The sequence below is a fragment of the Trifolium pratense genome, linkage group LG4 (genome assembly GCF_020283565.1).
Source record: "Trifolium pratense cultivar HEN17-A07 linkage group LG4, ARS_RC_1.1, whole genome shotgun sequence".
NCBI lineage: Eukaryota > Viridiplantae > Streptophyta > Magnoliopsida > Fabales > Fabaceae > Trifolium > Trifolium pratense.
Genome location: NC_060062.1, coordinates 41,587,422 through 41,603,203, shown reverse-complemented (window position 1 = coordinate 41,603,203; position 15,782 = coordinate 41,587,422). Strand labels below are relative to the sequence as shown.

At 31.1% G+C, this 15,782-nt stretch overlaps 3 protein-coding genes across 3 annotated transcripts; all 3 read left to right on the top strand.

Moving 5' to 3' along the window:
• The first annotated feature begins 4,629 nt into the window (after nt 1-4,629).
• LOC123923951 (40S ribosomal protein S11-like) lies at nt 4,630-6,718 on the top strand. Its single transcript, XM_045976703.1, has 4 exons — nt 4,630-4,770; nt 4,891-4,931; nt 5,037-5,137; nt 6,428-6,718. Exons 1-4 carry the CDS (start codon nt 4,759-4,761, stop codon nt 6,577-6,579), a joined length of 306 nt encoding a protein of 101 aa, XP_045832659.1. The 5' UTR covers nt 4,630-4,758; the 3' UTR covers nt 6,580-6,718.
• Nucleotides 6,719-8,337: 1,619 nt separating this feature from the next.
• On the top strand, nt 8,338-10,155 carry LOC123923950 (40S ribosomal protein S11). Its single transcript, XM_045976702.1, has 6 exons — nt 8,338-8,496; nt 8,617-8,657; nt 8,763-8,863; nt 9,466-9,610; nt 9,703-9,792; nt 9,907-10,155. Exons 1-6 carry the CDS (start codon nt 8,485-8,487, stop codon nt 9,998-10,000), a joined length of 483 nt encoding a protein of 160 aa, XP_045832658.1. The 5' UTR covers nt 8,338-8,484; the 3' UTR covers nt 10,001-10,155.
• A 3,011-nt stretch (nt 10,156-13,166) lies between these two features.
• LOC123923996 (berberine bridge enzyme-like 21) lies at nt 13,167-14,822 on the top strand. Its single transcript, XM_045976750.1, has one exon. The coding sequence runs from the start codon at nt 13,183-13,185 to the stop codon at nt 14,788-14,790; it is 1,608 nt and encodes a 535-aa protein (XP_045832706.1). The 5' UTR covers nt 13,167-13,182; the 3' UTR covers nt 14,791-14,822.
• Nucleotides 14,823-15,782: the final 960 nt, after the last annotated feature.

Below are 15,782 nucleotides of genomic sequence, written 5' to 3'. Positions count from 1 at the left end.
TTGAGTTTTTACATCAACTCATTTATTTTAGTTTAGGTGGAATTCAAACGTAAACTCTGACTCGTAAATTTGTAGAGTCTAGGGTTGAATTATACTGGTGTAATTTTTAAAAAATTACATTCATTAGTATCCATTAATTTTATACTGGTGTAATTTTAACCTTTTTTTTATATAAAAAAAAAAAAATAGATTTACTAAACAACTTTAAGTTTAGTTTTAAAGCTATTATTTCTAGCTATTGTTTCTATTATCACCAATGCAATGTAATATGAGTACATATGTTCCTATAGTCACTCGTGCAAATAAAAAACAATTTTTAGCAGAGATAAAATTAAAAAACAAAATAGAAAAATTATGTCCAAAAAGTAGAGAACAAGGGTCTCTTTGGTATAAATAAGTTATAAGTTAGTTGATAAGTTAGCTGATAGCTGAAAAGCTAACTTATAGCTGTTAGCTGAAAAATTAGCTTATTGAAATTAAAGTGTTTGATAAAATTAGCTTTTAAAGTGATTAATAAATATAAAATGACATAATTGATAGTGGATAGTTTCTTTTTTTAAAGTGGGTAGTTATTAAATTAAAGGGTAGAAATGGAATAAAGTGTAAAAAGTTATAAGCTCAAAGGCTACTTGAAATAGCATATGAGAAAAAGCTATAAGCTTATAAAAAAAGTTTGTTACCAAACACCTCTATTTTTTTAAAACAAGCTTATAAACTCATAATAAGCTATAATGAAAGTTGCAAGAACAAAATTTCAGCAGGATATGGCGTTAAAAAAGGAAGGTAAAAAATTTTAATTTATTAAAGAAGCCATGTGAATCTATAACTATAAGTGACTCTTTAATAGTCAATAGATTAAAATAAAATCAATCGATATTAATGGGTGTAACTTTTTTAAAGTTACATTGGTGTAATTTGATCCCTCCTCAGGTGACTCCCATTTTGGTTAGGCATATTCATAATCTTTGGGCTTTGGATTAGCAAGTCCAATTTCGTCACACATGGCGGGAGGGAAACAGAAGTGTAGATTGGCTTGCTAATTATAGCATTTCAATGAGTTTCTTTAGTTGTTCTATAGTGGAGTCTCCTCTTAGTGAACTCCGTAGATTGCTTTTTGATGATTTATTTGGGGCTTGCATGCTTAGAAATGTTAGACTAACTATTTAGTTTTATTTTTTCGTTGGGCTTAGGCCCTCTTTTGTACCAAAAAAAATTGATCCCTCCTCTTATTTAATTTTTAATTTAATCTAAAATTAATAATTTTATTTTTAATCTAGAAATTTAAGTGTTATGAATATTAATTAAAGAAAAATAATATGTTATTAATTTTAAATTTAAAAATCAATTTTAAATATTAGATAATTCACACTCAATTGATTTTCTCTCATTCCCATAAATTAAATATGACCATAATCATGCATTTCAATAATAAATATTGTTAGTGTTGGTTGAAAATATACATGTTGAAAAGTTTTGATTTTCACACCAAATAGCACCAACTATATACACCCACGATATATCTTGTAAAGAGTGATTTTATTTTTTATGTATTAAAATTGACTTTTAAATCATGCATGTCATGTAAGAGTGAATATTATATATGATTGAAATATAATGATTTTATTGTAAATTTGAAACATTGTTATTTTATTTTTAAGAAACCCATAGTACATTTATGTATATATTATTTATTCAATAACTTATTGTATTTATGTATATATTATTTATTCAATAACTTATTGTATATTAATAATTGCATAAGATTTTGTAATATTTTATTATTTATCAAAATCTAATTAATATGTTTCGACTCTCACACATTTTCATCTATTATTTTGTATATTTTTTTCCTTTCTTGTTTTCGTACACGTGCATTAAATAAAAGACATTGTTTCCTGCTATATATAAACAAAAATTCACTTTTTGGATTATTGAATAATTGATCTATAATATAAATCGAATATTGAACCTTATTAAAATACTCATGAGTGTCTTTAAATACTTAAACATATATCATAATGTATTTATTACTAATATGATATTATATAAAGATTTATGCTCATTTGATAAAGTTGAACTTTTGAATTGAGTATATATATATATATATATATATATATATATATATATATATATATATATATATATATATATATATATATATATATATATGTTGAATCGTTAAGTAGGTAAGAATTAAACTATGTAAACTCGTTTTGACATGCGAGTTTAAATGAATTTACCAATTTTACTGAGAATTAAACTATGTAAACTCGTTTTGACATGCGATTTTACTTAAAACTATTTTAGCTTTGATTTGATTTAACACGAAAAATCATTTAGAACGAAATTTTAATAACTTTGTTTTACACTATCAATTTAACCTTGTCTATCATAAGGTCTCAACTTCTTTTTTGAACAGCAAAATTATGTTTATAAAAAGTACAAATCTGTTGTGCAAAACTACTGGATTCTCAACTTCAAAGTCATTCATTGATATTCTGTATGAAAATTTCCTTACCAACATGAATAAATCTTGTAGCAAATGTACAATATATTTATAGTTGGTTTTGTTTGTTCTCAACCCTTATAATGCTTACAATGTAGTAATGAAATAAAATTTAATTATAACAATCGAGAATCATGCCTTTAGTTAAACTTGAGTTTTTGTTTAAGCACTCGTCTTTGTGGTGAATCACAAGCTCCTTAGGCCAAATGTAGAGCCACTACCTAATTTCTCAATGAAGTGAGTTGATGAGATGGATTTTTACATTAAAATAATACCGGACAATAATTTTCAATCTAAAAAATATTGGAAAAAATAATATATAAGTTGCATGCATCCAAACTTCCGGATACATTATGCCCTTCTCCTTCAAAAGCCACCTTAGTTAATCAACAAAACTATACTTTCCTTTTCCTCCCACGTTGGACAGTTTCCACAATTTTATTTTTTTTACCAAACAGTTTCCACATATTGAATGACTATAAATATATCATAAGCACCAAGCGAATGGGAACTGTGCATGGTGTAATTGTTTCCTTCCACTCTTTTTTGGATGACACATCTCTTTTCATTCTTGTATCTCATCCAACAATTATTTTCACACACTCTGTAAGCTCACTTCAATACACTTTTAGCCGCTCTTCACTACTCTCTAATGATCCAACCACACCTAACTCTATTCTCTTTTTTCCTCAATCCATCAGTATTTAGCCGCACCTATCATTCTAAAGGCGGACTTAAAAATTGAGTAAAATAAACATTCATATGGAAGGCTGTTGTGAATTCTATCCGAAAACCACATCAATAACCAATAGTAGAACCAACTATCTTTAGTGTATGGGACAAATGAATTGAAGCAACCAAATTAAAATGAATGAGCAATAATCACAAACGCTAAAACTACCGAAAGCGATAAATAACACGAAATTGTTTACCCAGATTGATTAAAATCAACCTACTCTCGGGGAGAGAGAACTCTCCGTTCCACTATCAATAAAATACTTGGTTACAATGAGATTCATAGAGTTACAAGATTTAGAGTTCTCCTAAATCTACCTTTTTCCCGAATCTCTTCCCGTGAACAAGAGATTCAATCAATAAGTGTTTCTAAGGTGTTACAATCACTTCCCCAACCCTAGAGATTACCCAAGAGAAACCCTCTAACACTTCAGTCTTCATGTTGGAAGCAAAACCCTAAAAACCTCATTTTTTCTCTCTTTTCCTGGCGGCCGAACAAAACAACACAGCTATATATAGTTGTGTTTTGCGCAGGAAAGTTGCGCCCCGTGCGCAGAAGGTAGTGGCCAGGGTGTAACGTGCGCCTCATGTTCCAAAAGTTGCGCCTCATGCGCATTAGACAGCAGCAACACCAAATTCTGCTTCAATCCATCAATTCAAAGGCAATTCTAACAAAGGCAATGATGGTTGTTAAAAAATATGAATCGACAAAGTATGAGGGGGGGGGGGGTGGAGAATTTTTTTTCCTCAATCTTGGTTGATAAATCACCAATCTAGATAAATGTGGTTTTTCAACAAATATGAGTGGAGGAGCGAGTAGCTAAAGTATTTGACTTATAAGTTAAAAAGGTTGGAGGTGAGAGATTATCTCGACAAAAAAAAAATCTTCGTCATAAAATATAAGTAAAAACGAGTCATTTTTTTCTTGAATGTATTTGGTTAAAAATTTGGACCAATACATTCATTTTTGTTGGAAAAAAAGAATATGCACTGACAGTGTAAAATAATTTATTTTACACTGTCAACCAATAACCAACCTGTTTTTGCCACATCACTCCACTTTACCCCACTTTTTTAATATGACACGGCAAATTGATGATTTTTTATTGGATGATCGTGTAAAATTCTTTTACATTGTCAATGCATTTCCATTAAAAAAATGTTGACCAATTTTTACTTATATTTTGGGACAGAAGAAATATAGTTTAACAATTACTCCATATTATTTATTAGTTACTGCCCATTTAAAAATTAAAAGAGTGGGTGGGGAGTGGAAACATCGAAAGAATGCGGGTGTAGGTAATATTTTATATTTCCCAGCATTTAACTAATTATTTTCCTTTGGGCCAAAGATACCCGAGCCAGTTTTGTTCTGATCCACTAAAATTGTAAAACACCGAAATAAAATTAGGGTTTCACCATTTTCATCAAACTTCAGAGTGATAGAGAGGCTTTTCGACGAGCGCGGCTAAAACTAGGGTTTTTCATTTTCCTCTCCGAAACTCTCAACTTCCACCATGGATGAACAGGTAAGTAACTTCTTCGTCTTCCATTTGAATCGTTTTCACTTTCAATCAGTTTGTTCTTAGTTCTGTTTAGATCTTCCATTGATTTTTTTTGTTTTTTGTGTTTGAATTTTTGTTTTTCAGACTGAGAAGGCTTATTTGAAGCAACCAAAAGTGTTTCTAAGGTAGATTAAATCAAATACTCCAAAATTATTTATTGTTTTTTTTTTTGTTCACTTTTCGTTCTGATATTGATGTGTATTTGTTTGATATTTTGTTCAATTTCGCAGCTCGAAGAAATCTGGAAAGGGAAAGAGACCTGGAAAAGGTGGAAATCGCTTCTGGAAATCCATTGGTCTTTCATTCAAGACTCCCAGAGATGCCATTGAAGGTTTGTGTTATTTTAGTGGATCTAATTTTTGTTACTATGAATTATAAATAATCAGTTTTTAGGTCAATTATTAGCTTAAGTCATTGTGAATAGAGGTGGAAACAGGCCAGGCCGGCCTACATGGCCTTAAGGCCTAGCCTACATAGGCTCAGGCCAGGCCAACCTATTTCTTTAAATAGAACAGGCCAATGCTTTTTTATAAGCCTATTTAGCTAAAAAGACCAGGCCGCAGGCCATTAAAAAAGCCTTTGAGGCCTACTAGGCCGGCCTATTTAAGTTAACATGAATAATATTTTTATTACGATTATTATTTATATATTAAAATTTATACTTTGATTAAATTATAAATCTATTAACTTTTTAAGTAATTTAAGTTTATTAATCTACATTAGTTTTTAACATATATAAATGTATTATTATAAACTAGAATTGAAATATGATGACATATATAGTCAAATTCTCTAAAATATCAAATGAAACATTATTTTATTAGTTCATAAGTATATTTCAAAATAAATATAATTATTTATTTAAATATGTTCATATGAAATAGACTTTTAAACAGGCTAACAGGCCACATCAGACTTTCAAAAGGTCAGGCTCAGGCCTAGAATTTAAGCCTATGATAGGCCACAGGCCAGGCTCAGACCTTCGATTTTTTGACAGGCCAGGCTCAGGCTTGGCAAAGCCTAGCTCGGCCTAGCCTATTCCCACCTCTAATTGTGAATATTCTGCAAACACTATATTAGAACTTTGTTTTTTTGCATGTTGATTTTATAACCGAAAGCAAATCATTCTTAGAACTGTGTTTAATTGTTTAATCCTTAACATTTTTACATTGTTGCATTTATCGGATAACTTTAGGTAGAGTTGTTGCTATATGATTAAATAAACTGTGTATCGATTTATTTTAACATTTATTAATACACTTTCGATATCCATATCGAAGATTTATTGTACTACTCCCTCTGGTCCTAATTATAAGAAAAGATTCACTTTTTAGATACATTGAAATCTAGACTCTAATATAGATTGAAAGTTTTGCATTATTGTAAATAGTTGCAAATTGTATTAACTAGAAAATGAAATAATATGTGAAGGTTTTTTACTTTTAAAAATCTGTCTTTTGGTCATGGTTGAAACAATGTTCATCATTGCCTGTGTCATGTCATCATCTTGATATTCTTTTATTAATCCATACCGATTGATTTAGTTGTTTATTTTTGAATGTGTGTACTGTTTATTTCTGGTTCTAATCGAATGCCTTTTATTTATTTATTTTCAAAACAGGAACCTACATTGACAAGAAGTGCCCCTTCACCGGCAATGTTTCCATCAGGGGCCGTATTTTATCTGGAACCTGTCACAGTGCTAAGATGAACAGGACTATTATTGTTAGAAGGAATTATCTTCACTTTATTAAGAAGTATCAGATATTGTGAATTTGTGATACTAAAATGTTTTAATGTCAGCGACAAAATGGTATTTTGATTTTGGGTAAGTTAACTTGTGCTGCAAGGATATTTGTTAAGTTTTGTTTTTTTAATGAAAAAGAGGGTCAAAGATCCGAGAAAAAAGAAACTATACGGCTACTAGTCGAGGGGTAGAAACCCCATACATATCAATATCAAACAAATGACTTATAAAATTAGGACATCACTCGTAAAAAAAATCAAAGAAGCACCTGGATCACAAACCGTAACTAGTCAAGGCATCAACAACGTTGTCCTCATGATAACTATGTTCAACTTTAAATTCCCAATCATGTTGAACCAGCCATGAATTATTTGCATCAAACTACAAGAGGGACTCAAATTATCACCACTAGTAAGGATTGTCACCACCAATTGAGAATCGATCTCATAATGAAACTCCATTCGCTTAGCACAAAATAAATCCTCCAAGCCACTCTTCACTACTCCCTCTAATGATCCCACCACACCTAACTCTATTCCCTTTCCCCAATCCATCAGTATTTAGCCGCACCTATCATTCTAAAGGCGGACTTAAAAATTGAGTAAAATAAACATTCATATGGAAGGCTGTTGTGAATTCGATCCGAAAACTACATCAATAACCAGTAGTAGAACCAACTATCTTTAGTGTGTGGGGCAAATGAATTGAAGCAACCAAATCAAAATGAATGAGCAATAATCACAAAAGCTAAAACTACCGAAAGCGTGTTACAATCAATAAGTGTTTCTAAGGTGTTACAATCACTTCCCCAACCCTAGAGATTACCCAAGAGAAACCCTCTAACACTCTAGCCTTCATGTTGGAAGCAAAACTCTAAAAACCTCACTTTTTCTCTCTCTTCCTAACGGCTGAACAAAACAAAACAAAACAACACAACCATATATAGTTGTGTTTTGCGCATCATGCGCAGGAAAGCTGCGCCCTATGCGCAGAAGGCAGTGACCAGGGTTGAACGTGCGCCTCATGTTCCAAAAGTTGCGCCTCATGCACAGTAGATAGCAGCAACACCAAATTCTGCTTCAATCCATCAATTCAAAGGCAATTCCAACAAAGGCAATGATGGTTGTCAAAAAATATGAATCAACAAAGTATGAAGGGGGAAATGGAGAATTTTTTTCCCTCAATCTTGGTTGATAAATCACCAATCTAGATAAATGTGGTTTCAAACAAATATGAGTGGAGGAGCGAGTAGGTAAAGTATTTGACTTATAAGTTAAAAAAGTTGGAGGTGAGAGATTATCTCGACAAAAAAAAAAAAAATCTTTGTCATAAAATATATGTAAAAATGAGTCATTTTTTTCTTTAATATAGTTGGTTAAAAATTTGGACTAAATACATTTATTTTTGTTGGAAAAAAGAAATATGCACTTACAGTGTAAAATAATTTTACACTGTCAACCTGTTTTTGCCACATCACTCCACTTTTTTAATATGACACGACAAATTGATGATTTTTTATTGGATGATCGTGTAAAATTATTTTATATTGTCAATGCATCTCCATTAAAAAAAATGTTGACCAATTTTTACTTATATTTTGGGACATAAAAAATATAGTTTAACAATTACTCCATATTATTTATTAGTTACTGCCCATTTAAAAATTAAAAGAGTGGGCGGAGAGTGGAAACATCGAAAGAATGGGGGTGTAGGTAATATTTTATATTTCCCAGCATTTAACTAATTATTTTCCTTTGGGCCAAAGATACCCGAGCCATTTCTGTTCTGATCCACTAAAATTGTAAAACACCGAAATAAAATTAGGGTTTCACCATTTTTCATCAAACTTCAGAGTGATAGAGAGGCTTTTCGACGAGTGCGGCTAAAACTAGGGTTTTTCATTTTCCTCTGCGAAACTCTCAACTTCCACCATGGCTGAACAGGTAAGTAACTTCTTCGTCTTCCATTTGAATCGTTTTCACTTTCAATCAGTTTGTTCTTAGTTCTGTTTAGATCTTCCATTGATTTTTTTTGTTTTTTGTGTTTGAATTTTTGTTTTTCAGACTGAGAAGGCTTATTTGAAGCAACCAAAAGTGTTTCTAAGGTAGATTAAATCAAATACTCCAAAATTATTTATTGTTTTTTTTTTTGTTCACTTTTCGTTCTGATATTGATGTGTATTTGTTTGATATTTTGTTCAATTTCGCAGCTCGAAGAAATCTGGAAAGGGAAAGAGACCTGGAAAAGGTGGAAATCGCTTCTGGAAATCCATTGGTCTTTCATTCAAGACTCCCAGAGATGCCATTGAAGGTTTGTGTTATTTTAGTGGATCAAATTTTTGTTACTATGAATTATAAATAATCAGTTTTGTAGGTCAATTATTAGCTTAAGTCATTGTGTTTAATTGTTTAATCCTTAGAATTTTTACATTGTTGCATTTATCGGATAACTTTAGGTAGAGTTGTTGCTATATGATTAAATAAATTGTGTATCGATTTATTTTAACATTTATTAATACACTTTCGATATCTATATCGAAGATTTATTGTACTACTCCCTCTGATCCTAATTATAAGAAAAGATTTACTTTTTAGATACATTGAAAGTTTGATGTATCTAGACTCTAATATAGATTAAATACACTGAAAGTTTTGCATTATTGTAAATAGTTGCAAATTGTATTAACTAGAAAATGAAATAATATGTGAAGGTTTTTTACTTTTAAAAATCTGTCTTTTGGTTAGAGACCTATCCATGGTTGAAACAATGTTCATCATTGCCTGTGTCATGTCATCATCTTGTTATTCTTTTATTAATCCATACCGAATGATTTAGTTGTTTATTTCTGAATGTGTGTACTGTTTATTTCTGGTTCTAATCGAATGCCTTTTATTTATTTATTTTCAAAACAGGAACCTACATTGACAAGAAGTGCCCCTTCACCGGCAATGTTTCCATCAGGGGCCGTATTTTATCTGGAACCTGTCACAGTGCTAAGATGAACAGGACTATTATTGTTAGAAGGAATTATCTTCACTTTATTAAGAAGTATCAGAGGTATTCTCCTTTAATACCATGATTTCCTATTTTGATTTGCACCTTGCTTAAACATAACTTATAATTCTTTTTTTTTTTGTATATTTATTTAGATATGAGAAGAGGCATTCTAACATTCCTGCTCATGTATCACCTTGCTTCCGTGTTAAGGAAGGAGACCATGTAATCATTGGCCAATGCAGGTGAGACTGAATAGGCTAATTTTTTTTCTGTCCATTAAATTAATATCATGTATTTTGATTATATTTATTGATATAGATACTTGGCTGATTGGCTTTATTTGTGCATTTCATTAGGCCTCTCTCCAAGACTGTGAGGTTCAACGTCTTGAAAGTGATCCCAGCTGGATCATCGAGTGGTGCTGGAAAGAAGGCATTTACTGGAATTTAAGATGTGTTGAAAGTAATTCTGATTTCTGTATGCTGACTTATATGAAGACCAGTTCAATTTTGTTTTGTTTTTGAATTTAAGCCCTATCATCATTTGATAAAAGTTGAAGGATTTTGATTATTGGTTATTTAATAGTAGTAGCATTTTATATTGAATTTTTGCTTCAAACAGGGATCATCCCGCCTTTATTAGGTTAGAAAAGAGATCATAATTTCTGAGGGTATTCAGACAGTGATAACCCATTCTGTATGTGTGTTGCACCATCAACACACATACAGAATTGGTTATACTCGGTTAGTACTGGTTTTTTTAACTAACAAAGTTACTATTTTACTTCACAGTCTAACGTGAGTTTCAATTTACGAGTTAAATTGAAATATCTTTGTACCATGCCTAATCTAAAGTAGATTAAAACTTTGTTATTATTATATTTTTTTACCAATACTCAAGAGTCAGAGATGTGAGATTTGTGGTAACAATTCTTTCATAATGAAACCTGCGACTTAAAACAAGAAAATCCAGAAGGATCATTCCCGAAAATGTCATAAAAAGAATCATCATATCATATAGGAATCAATAGAACTAAGAAGGATACTTTAAAAACCCACAAAAACTCATGAATTTTTGGAAATATTTGGTTGCGCTAGTTCGTCTAACATTTTTTTTTTGAAAATGTTACACCAAAATGAGAATTATCCTCACCAAATTTGTAGCTATACCTAATCATATCTATAAGATTTTTAAAGTCACTCCACAATAAAATAAGAAACATGTTCTTTCCATGCCAATGTCCAAAATCGAACTTCATACCCATTTTTCCATACAGAGTGTCACTTGCGGATATCATCGTGATGCATCCTTTGATCCAATGCATAGCACTCTTTAACCTGAAAGCTAACAACTCTGTTGCAAGCTCCAACCAATCTATACAATCTCCAACCAATGTATACAAGCTCCAATGGTACATTCATCAATATCATCTCTTAAGGAATGAGATTCTTATAGCATCCACGAAGGAGCTATCCATGTGTACACATTACTTATTTACAATTTTTTAATAATAGTACCTAATAAGTACTCAATCTCTCTAACCCAACACATCTTAAAAAGTTTTAAATGAGTCTCACTAATAACACATATCTCCAATAACTCTACAACATTATAAATGGGTCCCACAAAAATTATATAGGTACCACTTCTTATTGTAGAACTAGTACCTAATAAGTACTCATTTGTGTTTTGCTCCAATGGTAGTACATATTAGGTACTAGTACTTAAAAAATAAATGCTCACCATTGGAGATGATCTTATAATTCTCATTTTCAGGACGAAATTAGAAACGGGACTAGCAAAAATTATGGTCCCCCAAATTTATTCATTTTTTATAAAAAATTATGCTATTATATCTTTTAGTCTATTTTATTTTTTAAACTTCAAATGCTCTTACAGGATGTGCTGAATAAGAAAGATTTTGGCTTCTCATAATAAGAAAGTAGATGAAGTAGTGAAAAACTTTATTTACTTGTTGATATAACTCGTGATAAAACCAAGGAGAGAACAAATAGCGAAAACAAATTTGCTCATGTAACCGCGTCACCGCAGTTACAGTATAAACCGTTCGATCTGAATGGATGACCGAGATCATTTTAGTATATATATGATTTAAACCGTCTGATGTGAAATAAATGGATTAGATTAATTATTGCGTTAAATTGCATGCTTTTTTAACTGCGGTAAATCCGGGTCCAACAAATAACTCTAGTTGTTAGATTTGTTGATAAGAATAGATAGGCCAAGCGATTTGGATCCTCAACTGCAGCAGCCTCTGTTGTGTGCCTGCTGCGAGATCCCGACCTTTTATTTGATCTGCCTTTTAAATTCCATATTAAAACATATGTATACTAAAGCATGTTATTAAACTTATAGATAGCCCAACAGGATATCGCAGACGTGCAAAATACCATATCATCTTTTAAGCAAGAGATTTGTACAACATTGTTTTACCATGATCTTAACATTCAAAATGTTCAATGTCAAAGATATGATGGAGCTAGTAATAAGCATGAAAAGTTAAATGGTTTACAAATTTTGATTCTTCAAGAATGTTATTATGCCCATTGTATGAATTATCCATCAATTTCGGCTTGTTCGGGTTAGATGATCTAAAGAAGTAGAAAATGTTCAATCTTTTTTTTCAAATTTTAAATATAATTGTCAATATTGTGTGTTCTTCTTGTAAATGCATTAATGAATTACAAACTGCGTATGAATACTACTAAACAAAACATATGATAAGACGAAAAGTAAATCTTCCTAGTATAAGAATTTGGATAATTTATTCGTTATTTGATCAAATTGTATTTTACTCCAATGAAGATTTGTTTTTAAAATTTTATTCATTCAATTCTAAATATAGGATTGGGAACTCTCATTCAGATCACTTCAATTCTTCTATTTCTATGTAAAAATGAGGACAACAATGTGAACAAATCACATAAATAGATTATTGAAAGAGTAATTTATGACTAAAAAAAAAACAGAAATCAAATATTGATTCGAAGAACTCCCATAAAAAAGGGTAATTTTTTTTATAAGGTAATGTCGAAAACCATCCTTAAAATAAAAAGGATTTATAAGGTAATGTTGAAAAGTCGTTTATAAGAAAAGTAATGTTTAAAAATAATTTATCTGTATCTATCTATATCTATCTATATATCTATATATATATATAAAGAGGATACATGAATTTTGGTGTGGATTTTTCATAATACCAACAATATCCTTGATGTTGTTTTTTATTAGCAACAAAAATCTTTTATTACTTTCTCAAAAAACAAAAATCTTGACATTTATTTTTATTTTTTACATAAGTTAGATTTTCGTGCTTGCCTGACCCGCTAGTTTTGGTATAATGTTGATTGAACCAGGAATTAAAATGATATTATGGAAAAAATATATATATAGAATATTTTCATTCTTTTTTTGGATTATTTTTAATGCATTTACTTTTTTCCATAAACAAAACTAAAAAATTTATGGTGTTCAATAGTTACCACACGAGAACAGTTTTTTTTCTAAAGTCAAAACTTGAATGTTTTTAATTTTAGTCAAAGTGTCACCAAAATACACTTATAAAACCGCACAAATTATTCATCTCATCACAAACAGTTACAAACAAAAACATGGCAAAAACAAAACCAATATCTCTAACCTTTTTTCTTCTAAGTGTTTTCTTTTCTGCAACATTTGCAGCACCAACACCATCACAATCCTTGTACACGTCTTTCCTTCAATGTCTCAAACAAAACAACACTGATCCAACAATCTCTAACATTGTTTTCCCCCAAACAAACCCTTCATTTTCCACTGTCCTTCAAAATTACATCAGAAACGCACGTTTCAACACATCCTCAACTCCAAAACCATTAATCATAGTTACTCCAAAAAACCCATCACAGGTTCAATCTACTGTTATCTGTGCCAAAAATGTCAAGATTCAGATCAAAATCAGAAGTGGTGGACATGATTATGAAGGTATTTCTTATGTAAATCACTCACCCTTTATCATCCTTGATATGTTTAATCTAAGAACAATCAATGTTGATATAAAAAATGAAGTTGCTTATATTCAAGCCGGTTCGACACTTGGTGAAGTTTATTATAGAATTTATGAAAAGAGTAAAGTTCATGGTTTTCCTGCTGGTGTGTGTCCAACTGTTGGTGTTGGTGGTCACATCAGTGGTGGAGGGTATGGTACAATGTTGCGAAAATTCGGTCTTTCTGTTGATAATGTTATTGATGCCGAAATTGTTGATGTTAAAGGTAGGCTTTTGAATAGGAAATCAATGGGAGAAGATCTTTTTTGGGCTATACGAGGTGGTGGGGGTGCTAGTTTTGGTGTTGTTTTATCGTACACTATTAAATTAGTACCGGTTCCTGCAACCGTTACTGTTTTTCGTATTGAGAAAACCTTGGATGAGGGTGCTACTGATCTTGTTGTCCAATGGCAACAAGTTGCTCCGACTACCGATGATAGGATTTTTATGAGGCTTCTTTTACAGCCTATAACTTCTAAGGTTGCTAAAGGAACAAAAACTATTAGGGCTTCTGTTGTTGCTATGTTCCTTGGCGGGGCCGATGAAGTTGTCGAGATTTTGGGGAAAGAATTTCCACTTTTGGGATTGAAGAAACAAGATTGTATTGAATTAAGTTGGATTAATGCTGTTATTTGGTATAATGATGCTGATGCTTTCACTAGTGGCGCAAAACCGGAGAGTCTTTTGGATAGGAATGTTAATTCAGCGAGTCCCGGTAAGAGAAAATCTGATTATGTGCAAAAACCTATTTCAAAAGAAGCTTTAGAATTGATATGGAAGAAGATGATCGAGTTAGGGAAAGTTGGATTTGTTTTTAACCCTTATGGCGGAAAAATGGCTAAGATTCCGGCCGATGCAACTCCCTTTCCTCACCGTACCGATTTGTTCAAAGTTCAATTTTCAGTGAATTGGAAAGATCCATCACCTAATGCAACATTAGGTTTTTTGGAACAAGCTAAGACACTTTATAGTTTCATGACACCTTATGTGTCAAAGAATCCAAGAAGTGCTTATATAAATTATAGAGATCTTGATATTGGGATTAATAGTTTTGGTAAGAATAGTTATCAAGAAGGTCAAGTTTATGGTGCTAAATACTTCAATAATAATTTTGATAGGTTGGTTAAGATTAAGACTGCAGTTGATCCAGACAACTTTTTCAGGAATGAACAAAGTATTCCTGTTCACCCTTGAAATGTATTTTTGAGAATCAAATAAGATTTGGATCCATGTAACATATATTTTGCTTAGAATTTATGTTGTTTACTAATTACTAGTATTTCCTATATGAATGATTCACCTTTATTAGGTCCTTAATTTTTGTTCTTGTCATTATTGAATTGGATTTGAGAATCTCAAATAAATAAGTGCATTTTGATAGGTCCTTAATTTTTGTGCACCATGGACGACTTTCTCCACTTGTGCATGTTAGACAAAGTCGTTAGACAAAGCCTAGATTATATGATGATTTGTCTCTTTTAGTATAATTAAGCGTTTAGGTCTTATATTACTGAACCATGTTAAATTTAATTACATTTGACTCTTAAAATGCAATAGTATTGAAAATATCATTTAACTCTCATACGTACTTTGAATTATAAAAGAATCATATAACTTGTGTTAGGGGGCAGTTGGAAAATTGGTTAAAAGGCATTACTTAAACAAAATAAGATACATTTTGTTTGTTACGACTAGAGGTGGGAATAGGCTAGGCCGAGCTAGGCTTTGCCAAGCCTGAGCCTGGCCTGTCAAAAAATCGAAGGTCTGAGCCTGGCCTGTGGCCTATCATAGGCTTAAATTCTAGGCCTGAGCCTGGCCTTTTGAAAGTCTGATGTGGCCTGTTAGCCTGTTTAAAAGCCTATTTCATATGAACATATTTAAATAAATAATTATATTTATTTTGAAATATACTTATGAACTAATAAAATAATGTTCCATTTGATATTTTAGAGAATTTGACTATATATGTCATCATATTTCAATTCTAGTTTATAATAATACATTTATATATGTTAAAAACTAATGTAGATTAACAAACTTAAATTACTAAAAAAGTTAATAGATTTATAATTTAATCAAAGTATAAATTTTAATATATAAATAATAATCGTAATAAAAATATTATTCATGTTAACTTAAATAGGCCGGCCTAGTAGGCCTCAAAGGCTTTTTTAATGGCCTGCGGC

What these genes read in the sequence shown, in the direction of transcription:
- LOC123923951 (XM_045976703.1), top strand. An exon ending in CAACCAAAAGTGTTTCTAAG is followed by an intron (nt 4,932 to 5,036) that starts GTAGATTAAATC and finishes TCAATTTCGCAG; the next exon opens with CTCGAAGAAATCTGGAAAGG. An exon ending in TCCCAGAGATGCCATTGAAG is followed by an intron (nt 5,138 to 6,427) that starts GTTTGTGTTATT and finishes TTTTCAAAACAG; the next exon opens with GAACCTACATTGACAAGAAG.
- LOC123923950 (XM_045976702.1), top strand. An exon ending in TTTATTAAGAAGTATCAGAG is followed by an intron (nt 9,611 to 9,702) that starts GTATTCTCCTTT and finishes ATATTTATTTAG; the next exon opens with ATATGAGAAGAGGCATTCTA. An exon ending in GTAATCATTGGCCAATGCAG is followed by an intron (nt 9,793 to 9,906) that starts GTGAGACTGAAT and finishes GCATTTCATTAG; the next exon opens with GCCTCTCTCCAAGACTGTGA.
- LOC123923996 (XM_045976750.1), top strand. Translation starts at nt 13,183, where the DNA reads ATGGCAAAAACAAAACCAATATCTCTAACCTTTTTTCTTCTAAGTGTT.